Here is a 17,110-nt window from a genome sequence, read left to right on the forward strand (position 1 = left end):
GAGAGAGAGAGAGGGAGGGAGAGAGAGGGAATCTGAAGCAGGCTCCTTGCTGTCAGCACACAGCCCAACGTGGGGCTCAATCCCACCAACTGTGAGATCATGACCTAAGCCAAGATCAAGAGCCGCTTACTGAACCACCCAGGCGCCCCCATATTAATCATTTTTCAATCTAAGACACACACACCCCCATATATGAGAAATTGGCCAATTCAGGGTGCTCAAACAAATTCCAGCTTCTAAAATTCAAAACCAGGACCAAACTCTGAACTATGAAGGACACTACTATCAAAGCCTTGCCACGTGGGAGGTCCCTTTCGAGCAGCCACCAACTTCGGTATAACCTCAGTATTGATGCCAAAACCTTTTTTAGCTACATTCTCCAGACATTTATTAACAAGATCTCATTTCAATATTTCTACTTCTACTTGAAGCAAACACAAAACTACATTATCAAAACAAATGAACTCATCACTAATCATCAGGGTAATGCAAATCAACACACAAAAACACTTCACACCCATTAAAATAGTTACCATCAAAAAACAAAATAACAAGTGTTGGCAAAGACATGGAGATATTGGAACCCTATGTCTTGCTGGGTGATGTTAAATCACACAGCCATTATGAATAGCAGCATGGCAGTCGTTCACATGAACACAGAATTACCACATCATCTAGCATTGCCACTTCTGGGTATATACTCCAAAGAGTGAAACTGGGAACCAGATACTTAGGCACTTAAATGCTTACAGCAGCAATGTTCACAACAGCCAAAAGATGGCTAGAATTCCTACGTCCATCTATCCATTTGATGGATCAATAGTAACACAAAAAAGTGGTACATATATAGATACAGTGAAATATTATTCAGCCTTAAAGGAAATTCTGACACATGCTACAATCTGTATGAGCCTTGAACAATTTATGCTAAGAGAAATAAGCCATATACAAAAGGACACATACTGTATGATTCCACTTACATGAGGTATCTAAGAGTAGTCAAATTAACAGAGACAAAAAGAACAGTGGGTTGCTGTGAATGGGGGGAAGGGGAAATAGGGTGTTTTGTTGTTTAGCATGGTTTCAGTTTTCTAAGATAAAGAGTTCTGAAGACTGGTTGCGTAACACTGTGAACGTATTTTTAACACTACTTAACTGCATAAATAAATTGGCCGAGATGGTTAAATTTCATGTTGTGTGTACTCTGCCACAATACAAAAGCTAAAAGTTCATTTACGATAACACAAAAATTTAAAACACACATTCTCTTTAAATTAGCAGTTCTTGGGGCACTCTACAATAAAATGTAGAGAAAACCTTTATCCACAGGTATCTGAAATTTTAAAATGTCTGGAAAAATATCTTCATATAGTAAAATTAATCCCGCAAATTTGTTTTTTCCCAGTATTAATGTTGGAAAGGGACCTCATTTACATAAGACCTTGCCCTTTTAAAGTTTTCTAAGTGGTAAATCCCTCAGTTCCCTTGCAATACAAGTTTTCTCTATAAGCAGACAAGCTGCCTATCTAGCCCTTCCAACTATCAAAATAGTTATTCAGATTATCAGCTTATTTTCTATCTTTGAAACTGGCACTGTTTCTGTTGGGGTTTCTATTTAAAACCCAGAAGGTCAGTTCATAACCTTTGCAATACTTTCCTCAATGAACTACAAGTTGATCAATGACAAATGACAGTACCTGGTAAAGTATGGTGTGTGCTCTGCTGCCACCCCTTGGGTAGGGGAACAAGTATTCTAGCCAAACCAGAGAAGCAAGCAAATTTATGAGGAGCAGCTTTACTTGGCATCACAAACACAATCAAAATGATCACAAAACAAAACTGCTTCAGGACAATCCTTTGCTCATGCACACACAAACACACATTAAGTCAGATGTATCACTCTCTAAAATGTTTTTCATTTTAATGTTCACAATACAACTACATAAAAGGAATTTTTCTAAACCAGGAGAAGGTGCCCAGAAATAAAAAATTCTACATAAAATTCTACCTGTGGCCATGTTCCAGTTTCTGAACTAGATGGGAAAAGAATTCCCAAATGAAACAAATGGGTATCTTCAATTACAAAAAAAGAAAAATGCTTTTTACCGTCAGTGAGTTCGTTGGATCCTATTTTTAAGCAACCAACTGTAACAAACTGCTTTTCTTCCAGTAATTTATCTTTCTAGGTTTCTAAAAAGGAAATTTCCTAAGAACCTTTCAGATAAGTCTTTACAGAGTTATGTCAAATACTATAGGCTAAGGGAGAGAAGACTTTGCTTTCATAGGGACTGGAAACATTAGACACGTAAATTTAACTTCAAACATGGTCTCTACTGTAGTTGCCATTTACCTGTCTCTAAACAGGGGCTGTCAATTTATGCACAATAGGAAAATGTACAAAATGGGGAAAAAAGAAGATATATATGAGAAGTTTTAATATGGACTTTACTAGCTTGTGCTTATTCTCAGATTAACAATTCTCAAAAGAACGTATTTCTCTATCCCACGGGCTCTTGGAATCTTTAGGGATCAAAGGAGTTATTTCTCAAAAGGGCTCAGTTTTTAAAAGCTGACGTGCTCTGATTTACAGAGTAGTTTCCTAGGAGATGGAACCAGCAAAGAGGCAATCAGTAGGGAATGGAAAGAGAAGGGGCTCCAAGGATAGCAGGGGTGAAGGCTCAGCTCAGGAAGTCAACAGGCACCAGACCCCAAAGGATGGAAAATTTAAGGCTAAAGAGGATGTTGGGACAAATTCACTGAGTGAACCCAAAATGCCTGAAGGAAATCCTTAAAGCAAGATAATCATGCAGAGGACAAAGCAATGACCTTAAGATAAGCAGCTATTTACTTTCCACTGCAGATAGGTTAAGAAGATAAGCATTCATTAAGCAACTTTGCTGTTATAGCACCAGAGTTGGACAACCAACCTTACACTTACAACCATGTAACATTCTACAGGACAAAGTAATGAAGAAACCTGAGAACATTATCTTGCCATAGGTTTCCACTTAAGTAATTCAGAAATGTAGCTTGAAAAAAAAAAAAAAAATTCTACCAAGTTGCTAAATCTGAAACACTACTTGAAAGTTAGTTTTGGCCTCCTACTCCTTTTGAATTTTGATTAATGCTCAAAAAATGACCTTTCACTAGTTTCCCCTTTACGTCTCTCTCTCCTATGTGAGGGGGAGCACCTTAAATTTTTGAATTCATCTTTATTAAATGGATGGCCTCTATTTTAAAATTTAAAGGCTACTTGATAATATCTGAATTTTTTTTTATGTTGGGTTTAACAGAAGCATATTTAAGTTTTACCAGGAAAGTTTCCAAACAAAATAACCGCTCATTTACCCCCAAGGCAAGCCACTCAAGGTCGCTAGACCAGTTTGTGTAAACACAAAAATAAAATCAAGGAAGTTGAATTTTCCTTTCCTTTTTTTCTTTCAGAAACACAGAACAGGGGAGGGGCAGAAAGAGAGGGAGAGAGAATCCCAAGTAGGCTCTGCACAATCAGCGTGGGTTCAAATCAAACCGGGTTCAAATCAAACTTGAGAACTGTGAAATCATGACCTAAGCCAAAATCATGAGTTGTACACTCAAATGACTGAGCCATCCAGGCTCCCCAAGGAAGCTGAATTATTTCAAAGTAACCCGAACAACCCACAGGGAAGAACAAGAAGTAAAACTCTCACCAAGGAGTTGCTGGCTACATATACAAACTACTACCTTTTTAAATTTAAGAGTTTTCATGTACTGGTCTGCTTTGCCACTATATCCTTTTTCAAAAATCAAAAGGCTCTCATTTAAGAGTTAGTGAATTATAAGGTACAGCAATGATTCACATGCAGGTTGTAAAAACTGGGCAAAGCAAGACAGACAATACACAACAATGTGCCACATAGGGCTTCGAGGGGCTTCTGCTCTTAGATTCCTTCTTGTTCTCACCATTTTAGGGGCATTTTTCCTTATCAAAGAAGAGTTCATCAATGCTTTCAGAGACTAACTTCTGAGAAGTAAAATATTTGGGAGGCAGAAGGAAGTAGTAGTTGTAAATAGACTAAATGCAGACAGTAAATAAAACTAGACAAAACTCAGGAAGGAAGAGAATTTAAATAAAGAGCTGACAGCTTTTCCTTCCTTCAGTCTCAAATAGATGGTTGAAGGAAAAGTTTCTCTCCCTAAGATGAGAGGTTATGATAGTGCCACCAGTTATCCATCCAAGGTTTCGTGAATCCTGAGCACTATTAACACAGAGACATTTATAAGGTTACCTGAAGTACCAGAACTAAAATGTATTTCAGGAAGAAAATGCAAGGTAATCAGAACAAGCCTGGACTATGGGATGTGTGTAAGTTTAGGTCTCAGAATTCCAGCCTTTGGATTCAAGGTACCTTCTGATGAATGACACGCAGAGAAAATCTAGGCACTCTTTCACTTGTAAAGAGCTTATTAAGATTCATCAATAATGCTCAAGAACATTTTAGAAAGGTAACTGGAAAAAGAAAAAACCTCATAGTTCAGTGACCTATTTGCATGAGAACCCTGAATCTCTGGAAAATTTTCTAAAGGAGCAAAACAAATGCCCAGCAACAAAATTTCCCCTTCCTCCACCTTGATTCCATCACTCCCCCAATAGGGACAGTGACGGTGGTGGTGACTGTGATTAAGAGGGAGTCTCAATTTTCAGAATGACTGATTTCAACAGAATCAGCATCACTTCTGATGTGTAATTAGGGCTGAGAATCACTGGTTTGGCTAGCTTTCTGCGTCTGCAAGAAGGATCTCTTGGCCAGCTGAACTCAATTCCATGACCTCATCCACACCTAAAGAAGATCAACTCACAGAACCCACCTGCAGGAGGTAAGATGCTGTCATTTACCCTTCCTGGCAGCAATACAACCACAATGAATTGTCCGACTTTTCCCAGATAGAACACAAATGTCCTGCTACCCCTCTCCTCACTCTTACGTAATGGAACTACTTTCAGGCTAGGAACCAGAACACTTTAGAGACTGCCTATAATACTTTGTAATTACGATTTAGAGTATGTGCTCACCAAGGAGCTTTCATCTCAATGTTTGATGGAGTCGAGCCTAGGATATGGATGCCCAAGGATTCCCACCATCCCCTTTTCAAGCTCAAAAAACTCAACTTAAATCTCAGTCAAATCATTTCTGATAATTGCCAAGCTAGCCACATTATATGGATCACCAGCTGAAAAATCATTGAGTTCCTCTCCAATTTCTATTGCCTTTGTCTGTATTTCTTATTCACCATGGGGTTTCTATTTTTCTTTTACCAAACATACAAAACCAAGTTTAAACTTTGAGACTACAGCAGTCTTTCTGATATGGGTTTAATATGGGAACAGAGTAGGAGGTTGGTTAGAAGCACAGATTATTTTTGAAGATTTTTTATTTTTAAGTACTCTTTACATCCAATGTGGGGCTTGAACCCATGATCCTAAGATCAAGCATCAACATGCTTTTCCAAATGAGACAGCCAGGTGCCCCAGGAGCACAGACTGGACCTCAGTTTCTACTTTCTTCCCAAGGTCATGAGGGTTCTGTAATACAGGTGAAGTACCTAGCATGGATAGCAGATAGTAAGTGCTCATTGAAACATAACCAGATGGAACTGTAGCTCCATGTACTCTACCCCTCTGCTCTTTAGTAGTATAATCAGAAAGAATTAACATGATAGCACAGTTGGGGGGGGGTATTTCAGATGGTGGTAAGTTTTATTTGAATCTGATTAAGTCCAGAGATAAAAGCTGACTTTGTGGTAGGGCAACTACCATTCTTAGATTACAGGATTTATCAAATCTTCCAACAGAAAAGAACCAAACCAAAAATGCAGTTCAAATTAATATAGCTAGAGCAGTAGAAGCAATTTTGTATAAAGAAAAGCAGAAATCCTTTCCCCTCTAACATTTTAAATAATTTTATTATACAAAAGCTTAAGTAGCTTTATCCTACAGCTGTGGCATGGTTCACGTTATTTTGATATAACCCAGAGTTAGCCACTACTTCTGTCTAGTTGTCAGTCACTTCAAAGATCTAACCCCATTTTCTCTTCCATCAAGTATCAAATAGTAAGATAACATGTTGCTTACACTAGGTCTATAGAAGCTTCTTAAGGGCACAAATCATTTTAGCACATGAATCTGATGAATAAACAAACCGTTAATTCTTAACATCAGAAAAAGGATCCTCTATATTTGGTCTCCTCTAGGCAAACACCAGAGATTTATTCTAAACTACCATTTAAAACTTTGCTAGTCTTTGGAGAGGAACCAACATTTGCCTAGAAATGACTAAGTGTCCCAGCTTTTGCTTCATTAAAAAACCCAAATCACTCCATTAGTCTTTAAACATAACAAAACCAATACTTCCAAAGTGTCTTCTTTTGCTTAATTTTGTTCATCCTGAACTTGATGCCCTGGCCCCTCATCATCTACGAGGAAGATTGGAGGTGGATGGGCCTGCCTTTTATAAAGAGCTCAGAGAATACCAAACTAGGAGGGAGGATTCTATTACTGTTCAAAAGACTAAACAGAATTACCAGAAATTGGTTTATGCAATTGACCTTAGGGTCAGAAGCCATTACCAGATGGGACAAAGTCCAAGATCTGAATATACTGAGACATTAAAGCAGCTTCTACAGAGAAAAGAATAACTCACATGTCCCAAAAATTTCCAGCAGAAAGCTTACAAAGGTTCATTTTAGTATTTTACCCTCAAAAGCACTACGATTACTTAGTTACCCAAAACAAAAATGTATGTATCTGATGCCTTTTTATACAATTACAGGCATTCGTTTGGTCTTAAAAAGAAAAATTTTAACAACTTCACAAAGTTAACCTAGTGGAATATTCCACCAGGGAGCAGCAGAAGCTGGAAAATTTCTCTAGTAGTCTCACATCAAGGCAAAGCCTACAGGTATCAGTCACAACCAGCATTAGGCACCAGTGTTCTACAAGGAATCCTAGAAATGAGATAGTTCACCTGATGTTTCTTTACCACCACCATAAGTACTTTTCACATAAAACAAAAGCCACTGCCTTCTTGTTACTGTTCTAATACACAAAATGAAATTCTGCGGAAGGATTTAAACCCAAGTTACTTCCCTCACCAGCGATGCTCATTAAGAGTAAATATGTTTGGTACTCAAGTTCTTCCTTGGGTAGATTTGCAAATAGCATGTCTGTTTTACTTTTATCTTTGCTCCTGGGTCTCAGCACACCTGCTCCCTCTAGTGAAATGCAAATCTCCTTGGACAAGAGTCCTCCTTTCAGAAGGGAATGGGAGATGTTTCTACTTAGCAAAGAAATACCAATCAAAGAGGAAGGCAGCGTGGTATAATAGGATCACAGGCTTTGAAATCAGGAGTAGGAACAGAAAATCCAGCACTGCCCCTCACCAGGGTGGGGCGTGATGTTAGGCAAGCTACTTAATCACTCTTTATTTCAATTTTTTCATCCGTGAAATGGCAATAGTTTCCTCACAGAATTGCTGTGAGGAGTCAAAATGTAGGCTATTCACCTCATCTTTAGAAAACTGTTTTATTAAAACACATCTCAGCCACGAACCTCTAACCCTGTCTTTCCTGAGGATTCTCTTTGCTTAAATGGAGTCATTAAGCCCAGAAGATGCCAGAAAATAGGAGCCAAGAAAGGAAGAAAATTTTTTAGTAAAATCTAAAAACACCCAGAGGTATTAAGGAATTAATGTTTGGGGATCAGCACTTTTCATTACTTGCAAATCAAAGTTTATTTAGGTTGAAAGGCAAACTGTTGGGACTGTCTTAAGCTTTGTCATGCCAACTTTACGAACAAGGCACACATGCACAAATGCTCTGTGCTATTTCAATACCCTGACAGCTCACCATCAACCAACACAAAGCTCTTGGATCTAATTTTAGACTAACTGGCTTTCAATCAAAAATGAATTTCAATTACAATTTCAAAGCCACAGCAGTTACAGCTTCACTCCATCAATGTATCAAAGATACTGTATCAGCCAAATACTACTGCCCAAGGTAACATTCTATGACAGTACCTGCCTTGCCTAGGAAATCCGCCTGAGTAGTTATACAACTTTTGGTTTCTGATAATGTCCAACACCTCATTCTAGACCCTAATCATCATCTTACAGCACACCCCTCTTCAACATGTACTGTGTTATTCTGTACTTACTAACATGGGTCTGGAAATGGTTCATATAATCAATTCAGGGTTGTGTGTCAGACCATGTCCTCACTGCATTACACATTTCTTTCAAAATGTCCAGTGTCCAACCTACAGATATTCAAGTTTGTAAGCTAACTGGTTAGTAGTAAAAATGCATTTGTAGGCTTCAATTTTTATATATCTAGAACTGTGGATGTGGGTTTGGAGAAATATCTGATTTAGAGGGCCACAAATGCGGCAGGGAAAAAAATCTTTTGTTTTGACTAAGAACATTCTTCTCAAGGAGACCTTAGAGCATCAAATGAAAATGTGAAAACAGAAGAGCACAGGCACAATATCCCCAAGTTAATCTGCATGACAAGAGGTAGTTTTCAGGCATCTGAAGACAGCAAGTCCTCTGAACTGGATAGGAAGGATGGGGACAAAAGACAAAGCATACAGTGGATGTAAACTTCATGTTTGAAAACTGCTGTTAATTACATACAAATTAAGCAGACTGAAAGAGCTGTATTAAAGCATAGGAAACATGATCAATGTATAACATGTAAGAATCAAATCTGTTTTCATCTTTGTATCTGTAAGAGAATAATGAAATTATGGCTTGTAAAAACTCAATTATGTTTTGGGGGAGGTGAGAAGAAAGCAAAAAATTATTTCTCTTAATTTTCATTCACTGATATTGAGAGAAAGAAAAGGTATCTGTTCAGAAAGTGACAAAAATAACAAACAAGGAAGTTTCCCTTTTTTTCTTTAATTTTTAATGTTTATTTACTTTTGAGAGAGAGTGAGTGAGCAAGCGAGCGCAAGCTGGGGAGGGGCAGAGAGAGAGGGAGAGAATCCAAAGCAAGCTCCAGGCTCTGAGCTGTCAGCACAGAGCCCAACCCGGGGCTTGAACTCAGACCGCTAGATCATGACCTGAGCTGAAGCTGGATGCTTAACCAACTGAGCTACCCAGGCACCCTGGGAAGTCTCCATTCTTAATACAAAGCAGGCAAAGGTTTAAAGTGTGTCCAGTGGCATTAGATAGAGCTGTTATCAAAGGAAAACTTCATGCTCTTTGGGTAAAGTGCCCACAAGAAACCTAATTTCCAACCTGCTGGAAAGAAGGGCCTCAAAGCCCTCTCTCTAATCCCTCTCCCCCTCATTAAGGTAACAGATTGCTGAGGGGCACCTGGGTGACTCAGTGGGTTGAGCAGCTGCTTTGGCTCAGGTCATGATTTCGTGCTTTGTGGGTTTGAGCCCCACATCAGGCTCTGTGTGGCTAGCTTAGAACCTAGAGCCTGCTTTGGATTCTGTGTCGTCCTCTCTTTCTGTCACTCCCTTGTTCGTGCACTCTCTTGCCTCAAAAATAAATGTTAAAAAAAAAAAAAGATAACAGGCTGCTGAAGAATTAATAGACACCTATAGAATGTATCCTACAAAAAGGTTCTATTCTGAGATCCATAGAGAACACGCCAGACTCTGAAGAAATTTCTGCTGTTCTAATTCTTAGTTTCAGCAGTGGGTCTAGGGAAAAGAGGCAAATTTTTCCTTCGGACTCTTCAAATAGGATGTAAGACCATTCAGCTCTGCTCCCAAACTTATTTTAAGTTTTCTCACAAGAGAACATCCGGCACAAGGGACCACACTGAGCACACCCTCAAACTCCAAGTTTTTAAGAAAAAGAGCCCTCTGATAAAAGGTTCCAACTGGTCTGTGTGTATGGGGGTGGGGGGGAGACACCTATAATCCACACTGCATTTGGCCTTAAAAGTTACTCTAATTAGACACTTGTGCTTACCTAGGAGTGTGTCCACAGTAAGCCTTCCCTTCCTGGAAGGATAAGTATATCTGCTACTACAATGAGAAGTCTGTCAAGGATTGAAATTCAAAGACAGTAATTGTTCATTAGGTTCACAGTGCATAAAACATTATTTCTGAATCAACAGCTGTTAGAACTAGTTCTGAGTTGAGGCAGGCAACCAATGACACTCAGGAGTGCATGAAGGCTACCACACCCTATCAAATATCTTCTCTTCCCTTTTTTCTCTTCTCATGGCTCAGACCTGTTGGTGGCATTTGTATCCTGACCTCTTAGTAAGAGGCTAAGACCTCTGTCTGTAGTTGTAATTTAGTCTACGTTCATCTCTTCTCAAGAAATTAAAAACATTCTAATTTTGTTTTTGTTTTTTTTTTTTTTTTTTTACCTAAGTAAAAATAAAAGTATCTAAAATTCATGGCTTTGAGAACATTACACATGTCATTTAGGTGAATGTTCTATTAACCAACAATTTTCACTTGGGGAAGGTATTCAAACACATTTAATATACTTTACTTGATTCAAATCATATTCATAGCCTGTCCAAATTATTTGTCTATAAGGTTAAAAAAAAAACCTATTCAACAATCTCACAAAATTACTTTTAATCCAACATAATGTAAAGAATTTTATAGAGATTTATTAAAAAAAGCGTTATATGGTATATATAATATACCAACATAATGTGAAGAATTTTATACAGATTTATTAAAAAAAGGGTTATATGGTATAAGAAATGTATGTGGTTTTCATCCACAGCTTTTGACAAAGATTCTGAAACCCTTAGAATTTCCTAGGTTATGGAAGGTTTTTGTTACTCATAAGGAGTCTCTAAAGAGCACACCAGACTTATTAATGAAGTGACTAAGGGTGGGTCTCAGAATGGGGTGGGGGTCACCAGAAAGGCCAGGTAACTACCTGAGGGTTAGAACTTTCAGCTCCATCCAAAGACCTCTGGGTAAGGTTTGGTGCATGGAAGGAGGAACAATCTGCAGATTAAGTTTTATAACGTCTTGAACAAGATTTAGTGAACTTCTGGGTTGGTTAACCTAGGATGTATGCCCCAGTTCCACAGGGACAGAAGCTCCTATACTCAGATGCTTCTGGACCTAACCCTAAGTACTCCTCATTTGTATCTTTTATAATATATCAGTAAATCTAAGTAGAGTATTTCCCTAAGTTCTGTGGGCCATTCTAGCAAATCATTAAGCCCCCAATTTAAAGCCTGTAGGTCAGAAGTAGGGGAAGCCCAGACTTACCACAAATGGGGGCAGTCTTATGGGACTGAACACTTTACCTTAGGGGATCAGATGATAAGTTGATGTAATACTAGAATTAAACTGTAGGACACTCAGCTGTTATCCTCTAAGACTGGAAAAATGCTTGGTGTGGGACCCTCTTCCCAATTTGGTTTCAGAACTATTTAAGAGTAGAGCAGAAAAGAAGCTATATTTTGGGAAAGAAAAGACAGTGATGTATATAGCCAAATTATTTCTATTTTCTTCAAAGTCAAAATATCTACAAGTTGTTTTTTAACTAAACAGGAAAATTTAAAAATGCCAAAGACCACTACAGAAGACCTAAATAAAGTTTACAAACTGTGCAGATCTTCAAACAAGGGTCATTTGAGCCTTCATTATTTCTGACATTTACAAGGTTCCCTCATCAAAATAAGTGAAAAAGTATTCTGACACCTACAGATGCAATTTAGCCCAAACTAACCTTGTCTCTCACATGTACCACTGTCCTTGGCTAGAACAGGCTCTGGCAATGATTTTATTACCTGAAAACTATAAAGCTTCCATCCTTATTTCTGGAGCTATTTCTTGACGGTTCAAAAAAACATTAGCAGGAAAAAAACAACCCACCCCCCCAAAATTTCCCACCTACCTTTTTTGTAACATTATATTCCACTTGCTTTAGTTCCTTACCCAGAATACCCACAACCACAGTTCCATTCACATGGCTCTATTTCCAGTTTTGGCTTACATACACATTTGTCCCCATTAAGCCAACAACGGAGAATCATAAACCAGGAAGAACTTCCACTAACATTAAGTGGGACTACGTATACCAAAAAAAGTGGCATATTATTTAACACACACACAGAAACTAACATTCAACTAAACTTACATGATACTAAATAGATCTGTTTCAGCTAACTTAAATTTAAGTTATATGACTAATACTTCTTTCAATTCAGAAAATTAAGTACATTGTGGGCTACAAAAAGACTCCTGGCCAAGTTCCCTGTGTTAGTCATTTTGGCTCTTATAAATGCTCTTCCACAGATATGACAATATTAAAAGGCTGTTATAGCTTAGATTCCAATTTGAGTCAATCCAGCCTTATATTTTTTGAAAACATTTAATATATCCACTGCACTCTGTTACACACTAGTTCAAGCCCTGGGCTCTGCTACACTTCAGATACCAAGTTATTTAACCTCTCGGCCTCCATTGCCTTGGCTATCAAATGGTGTCAACACTTTCTGCCAGGATTAATGAAGTAGCGTACTGCTTAACCGTGTCTAGAACATACTAACTACTCCATAAAGTATGTGCTTAGAAACTTCACTCTATTCAGATGTACTTAATTAGTGACTCCATTTTGCAGCAGTTCCCTTTTAAAGCTAAATATGCGTAATATTATCAAAAGATAATCACAAATTGACTCAATTTCAAAATTACTCTTATCACACCATACTTTATAGCTGTTAAAAACAAACCAATCTGATTTTCATGCCCAGAATTCTACACTACTGGGAGGGGGAAAAATTTCTTTCAAAAACAATTCTATTATCCACCAGTAAATTTCACTATCTAGTGCTAATAACCATGCTTGAACATTTTCAGTTTTCTCCTTAAATCCACAGGCTGCCCAACACCAGTACGTATAGATTCATTTGGTCATTCAGTTTGCCTTTAAATGTCATTACACTTCTTAAAATATCTTAGTGTTAAGAAAACATTTCTCACTGTACATACACTAAGATAATCTGAGTCAGACTTTAATACAGTTCAGCCATGAACATGAAATCTTGCTATTCCTGAAAAGAAATTGGTATGTACTGGGAAACTTCTGAAGCAAGCTGAATACACTTGTTGACTCTTTACTAATACCCAGAAGTAGCCAAGATTTAAAATTTTCATGGGATCAAGATGCAATCAAATCCTGAATAAAAGCAAAGTAGGAAATGATTATCAACCACATAATTTGTTTAAAGGAAGACTACTCCCAGCTATTTGAGAAAGCTTTAATTCTGGTCTAAAATGTCCAAACTAACTTCATCACTAAAAAGTAGTCACTAAGAACCTCATTTTTGGTGAGCTTTAAACTTTACTGAACTTTGCTAATCAAAGGGATAAAGCCTTTAAAAGCTGTAAAGAGGAGCTTAAAGGTTTCAAGTGGCTAGGTAACATGGCAAGGGACAAATGTAAGAATTAACTTCCTTCATCAAGCCGTAGAAAGAAATGCTGTTATTACATGCAGTGTTTTATTTTTAATGTTACTACACTCAGACAATAAATTACAATCGTTAATTTATTTTAGACTTCCTAAGAGAATATAATGTATGCAGATTCTAATGTGTGAACCTGCCTCCAAATTAAAGTAGTAAGAGAACAAATCTACAGGTCATATCCAACTTTAAACACTGCATCAATGATGCATAAAAGCCATACTCAATTGAAAGTAACACAACAGAAGATCCCAGTGAAATGAAAGAACCTGGCTAGCTAATTCCTAGTAATGCATCAGACATAATGGGTCAGGACCTGTATTACCCCTCCTGTAATAATGTGCTCACACTTGGGGAATAATTATTCAATTTACCATATGGCACAGAACCATCTGGGTTCAAGTTCCTGTAAGATTATTATATAGGTCTGAGTATTTTATTAAGTTCAAAGAAACAAAATTAAATAAAAAATAAGCTGCCACCTTCAATTTCCATCAGGGAAAGAGTTAGCAAAAGCCCAAGTCACTGAACTGAGCCAAACTTTCAGAAGCTTCATTTCAAGCAGAAATGTCACTAACTTAGTAAGAACAAGACACAATGGCAAAACCAATTATCAACCCTAGGTCTTTGGTGTAACTGAGTACACCTTATTTCATATGGTAACAATTAAAAGCTTAATCCTATCGTTGTAAGCCAACCAAAGACAAACCTGGACTGGAAACCAGAATGCACAATTCTTGTGCTGAAAACAAACCTTCAAAATGGCCTGGGGCAAGGCACTCTGCTATTCTAAGAATGCCCAAACATACAAATATGTCATGTTCCAAATGCTTTTTTGGGCCACTTCCTGTAACCAAAAAGTTCCTACAACTGGGAAAAGAACAAAATAAAGTGAGAAAAGGGGAGTACCTCTGACACAACTTCACCAAGTAATTCTTTGTTAACCTAAAAGGAGCATATATACCCAGTTTCAATATAACATTTCCATAGTGCACATCCACAAAATTTACAAAAGGAGACCCAAAGCCCATCTAATTCAGTTCTGAATTTCAACAAGCACTAGTACATCAGGAACCTCTATCCCTGAAAGTTCCAGAGAGAGGAGAAAAATGACCCTGTTAACAGTTCACATCCATCAACTGCCCCATAATCCGGATTTCTCCTGGATATACAGACCCAGGCAACCAAAATGTCCCTTCTATTCGACCCCGCATATGTTGGCATTTTCAATTTATACGCGGGTACTTTAACAGCTAAAACCAGGAAGCTCCGGGGGTAATTAGAGGACTTGGGGGAAGTCATCTGGGAAGAGCTGGAAGACCCAGAGATATCAGAGGAAGTCAGAAAGAGGTTGTCCCTGACCACGTCTCCGTCCTGTCCCATCCAAACTTCACCCACTCGGGTCTCAGAAAAACAGGAGGGAGAGGCCATTTTAATAAGGTATGGCTGAGAAACATGAAGGAAGAAGAGAGGAAATCAGGGAAGAGCGTTCGGAAAGGAAGGCCGAGCCCTTTCTCCCCAAGTACCCGAGTAGGGGGGCAGCACCTGGAGTCGAAGAGGGAAGTGTTGGATTCAAGTGCCTGGGAGAGATTCAAAAGTAGCAATGACCTCTCACGTAAGGGGTTAAGTGGTCCGAGACCCGGGAGCGGGGCCCCTTATGCCCCGAAGCAGGGGAAGGATCCCTTCTCGGGCCAACCGCGCAGACCCTCGCCCCTGGGTCGGGGGCTACTACCCAGAGATCCAGAAGGCGGGAGTTGACTAGTGCCTGGTTCTCCTCATCCGGCCATGCGGCGCGGGGGCGGCCATCCTGAGGGGTCCGGGAACCAAGAGGGCACGGGGGGGCCGGACGCGGCGCTCACCCGCGGGCCGCCTCCAAGCTCTTGATGAGCTTCTTGATCTTCCAGATCTCCACGTTCCTATCGGCAGCACTGGGGTCGTCCGCCATCTTCTCGCCTCCTCCTCCCTAGAGCGGCCCGGCGGGGCCCGGAGACACCAAGACCACAGAGTTAGCGCCGCCGCTGGGGCAGAGCGGCCCCCTTCCTTGCCACCCCCGAGAGGCCCTCTTCTTCCTGCCCCGCGCAGCCCGCCGCGGCGGTCGCTGGCTTTTCCCTCCCTCGGCTTACCTAAGGGCCCAGTCCTGGGCGGCAGCGGCTGCTCCTCCCCGGCGGCGGCTCCGCGGCGGCGGCTCTGACGTAGGACACCGGCTCCCTCTCTCCAGGCAGCTGCATGTGTTGCAATCCGCTCACATGGGGCCTGTGACATCACTTCCTCCGCCAGAGGCTAAGTGGAAGTCGGCGGGCGGAAGGGAGGGGGCCGGTGCGGAAGAGGGGAAGCTCTGCGCGCGTCGCGACTTTCCATTGGCCCTCCGCGCCGCGGCCTACAATGAGTCCTCTGATTGGTCACGGCTGGGTTCGCGCTGCCTTGTGAGGTAGGTCCCGGGGCGGGGAAGTGGCGCCTTCCTTCCGGTCCCGCTAGCCGGGTGGAGGAAGCGGGCGGAAGCCGGTGATTCTCGCGAGGATTTACTCAGCTCCCGGCCAGCCTTGATTGGGGGTGTTTTTTAAAGGGCGAGGCGCAAGGGTCGTCGTCTTTTCAGTCCTTCCTTCGTGATTCTGGTGGGCGTCTGAAGGTCTGCGACGCGCGGCCAACCGCTCAGGCTGGGACGCACGACTTGAATTGCGTCTGAGAAGTCTGAAGGAAACAACTTAGGCTTCGTGGCTTCGTAGCTGACGAAGTGCTTCTGCCGACGTGCGTCACTGCTGCGCGGACTAGTGTTCAGGCTCCCAGCCCGGGTGTCCGGATTAGGAAACTTTCCCCGGGTCGACCGTGTCCCCGCCACCCGCAGGGGCAGGGAGCAGGTTCCAGCTCGTCTCAGTGCTAGGATGGGTTCATTTTGGACGTGGAACTTTATGGTGATGGGAGGAGAAAGCCGGGGTTGCGGGAGGTTGGAAACCTTGAAGTATTTGATTTTGGTCTGAGCTTTTGAGAACGGAGGTGGGGAGCGTTGAAGCAAAATGGGCAACTGTATAAGTTAGAACTTTATTTTTTTTTTTAATTGAGATTTTTGGTTGACTATGCCCCTCTTCACCTCAGTGGATTTATTCAAATATTTAGGCCCGAGCTGTGTGCCAGATACAGTTTACCTGAGGATGCTGAGGTGAACCGGATAGAATAGTGCCTACCTTCATGAAGCTTTTAGTTTCGTTGGGTTTATAACCATTTGTTATTGTACACTTTTGTATAATAATTGCATAAATAACGTAGGTACTTCGGAATGCTGTGAGAGTGTAATAAAAGCGTGTAAAAAAAGAGCCTAATTTAGGAATGAACCCCAAAGAATGAGGAGTTTGTCGGGAGGGAGCATAACACTTTCGAGTGACTGCATAAAAGCCAATGTGCTGGAGCAAGATCAGGAATGGGGAAAGTGGCTTGAGACAGAGGGCAGATCATTTAGAGCCTTGAAAACCAGGTTTAGGAGTTTGACCTCTTTCTCTAGAGAACAGTGGACAGCTTACAGGGTTTAGATGGGAAATGACATGAAAGTACAGTTACGTTTTTAAGAATATGGTTCTGTTTGTATTTGAGAGAGCTGAAGTGGAAGCCTAGGGATCATTTTGGCTGCTCCAGTCATTCATGTGAGAGATAATTGTGGTTTAAACTAGGGTGA

The 17,110-nt window shown here is 40.4% G+C and overlaps 1 protein-coding gene across 3 annotated transcripts in view; it reads right to left on the bottom strand.

Moving 5' to 3' along the window:
- Nucleotides 1-15,730, bottom strand: part of ETF1 (eukaryotic translation termination factor 1) — a 27,475-nt gene extending 11,745 nt beyond the window's left edge. Inside the window, exons 1-2 of one of the 3 annotated variants that reach the window (XM_049649296.1) lie at nt 15,570-15,730; nt 15,306-15,409 (exon numbers count right to left, since the gene is read on the bottom strand). In XM_049649296.1, coding sequence (XP_049505253.1) covers nt 15,306-15,391 — 86 coding nt within the window. In that variant the 5' untranslated portion in view covers nt 15,392-15,409; nt 15,570-15,730. Of the gene's footprint in view, nt 1-9,968; nt 10,039-15,178; nt 15,283-15,305; nt 15,410-15,569 lie in introns of those variants that run through there. The other 2 variants (XM_049649298.1, XM_049649297.1) reach the window with 2 other exon arrangements.
- Between the last annotated feature and the right edge of the window lie 1,380 nt (nt 15,731-17,110).

The sequence above is a fragment of the Panthera uncia genome (assembly GCF_023721935.1).
Source record: "Panthera uncia isolate 11264 chromosome A1 unlocalized genomic scaffold, Puncia_PCG_1.0 HiC_scaffold_17, whole genome shotgun sequence".
Taxonomy (NCBI): domain Eukaryota; kingdom Metazoa; phylum Chordata; class Mammalia; order Carnivora; family Felidae; genus Panthera; species Panthera uncia.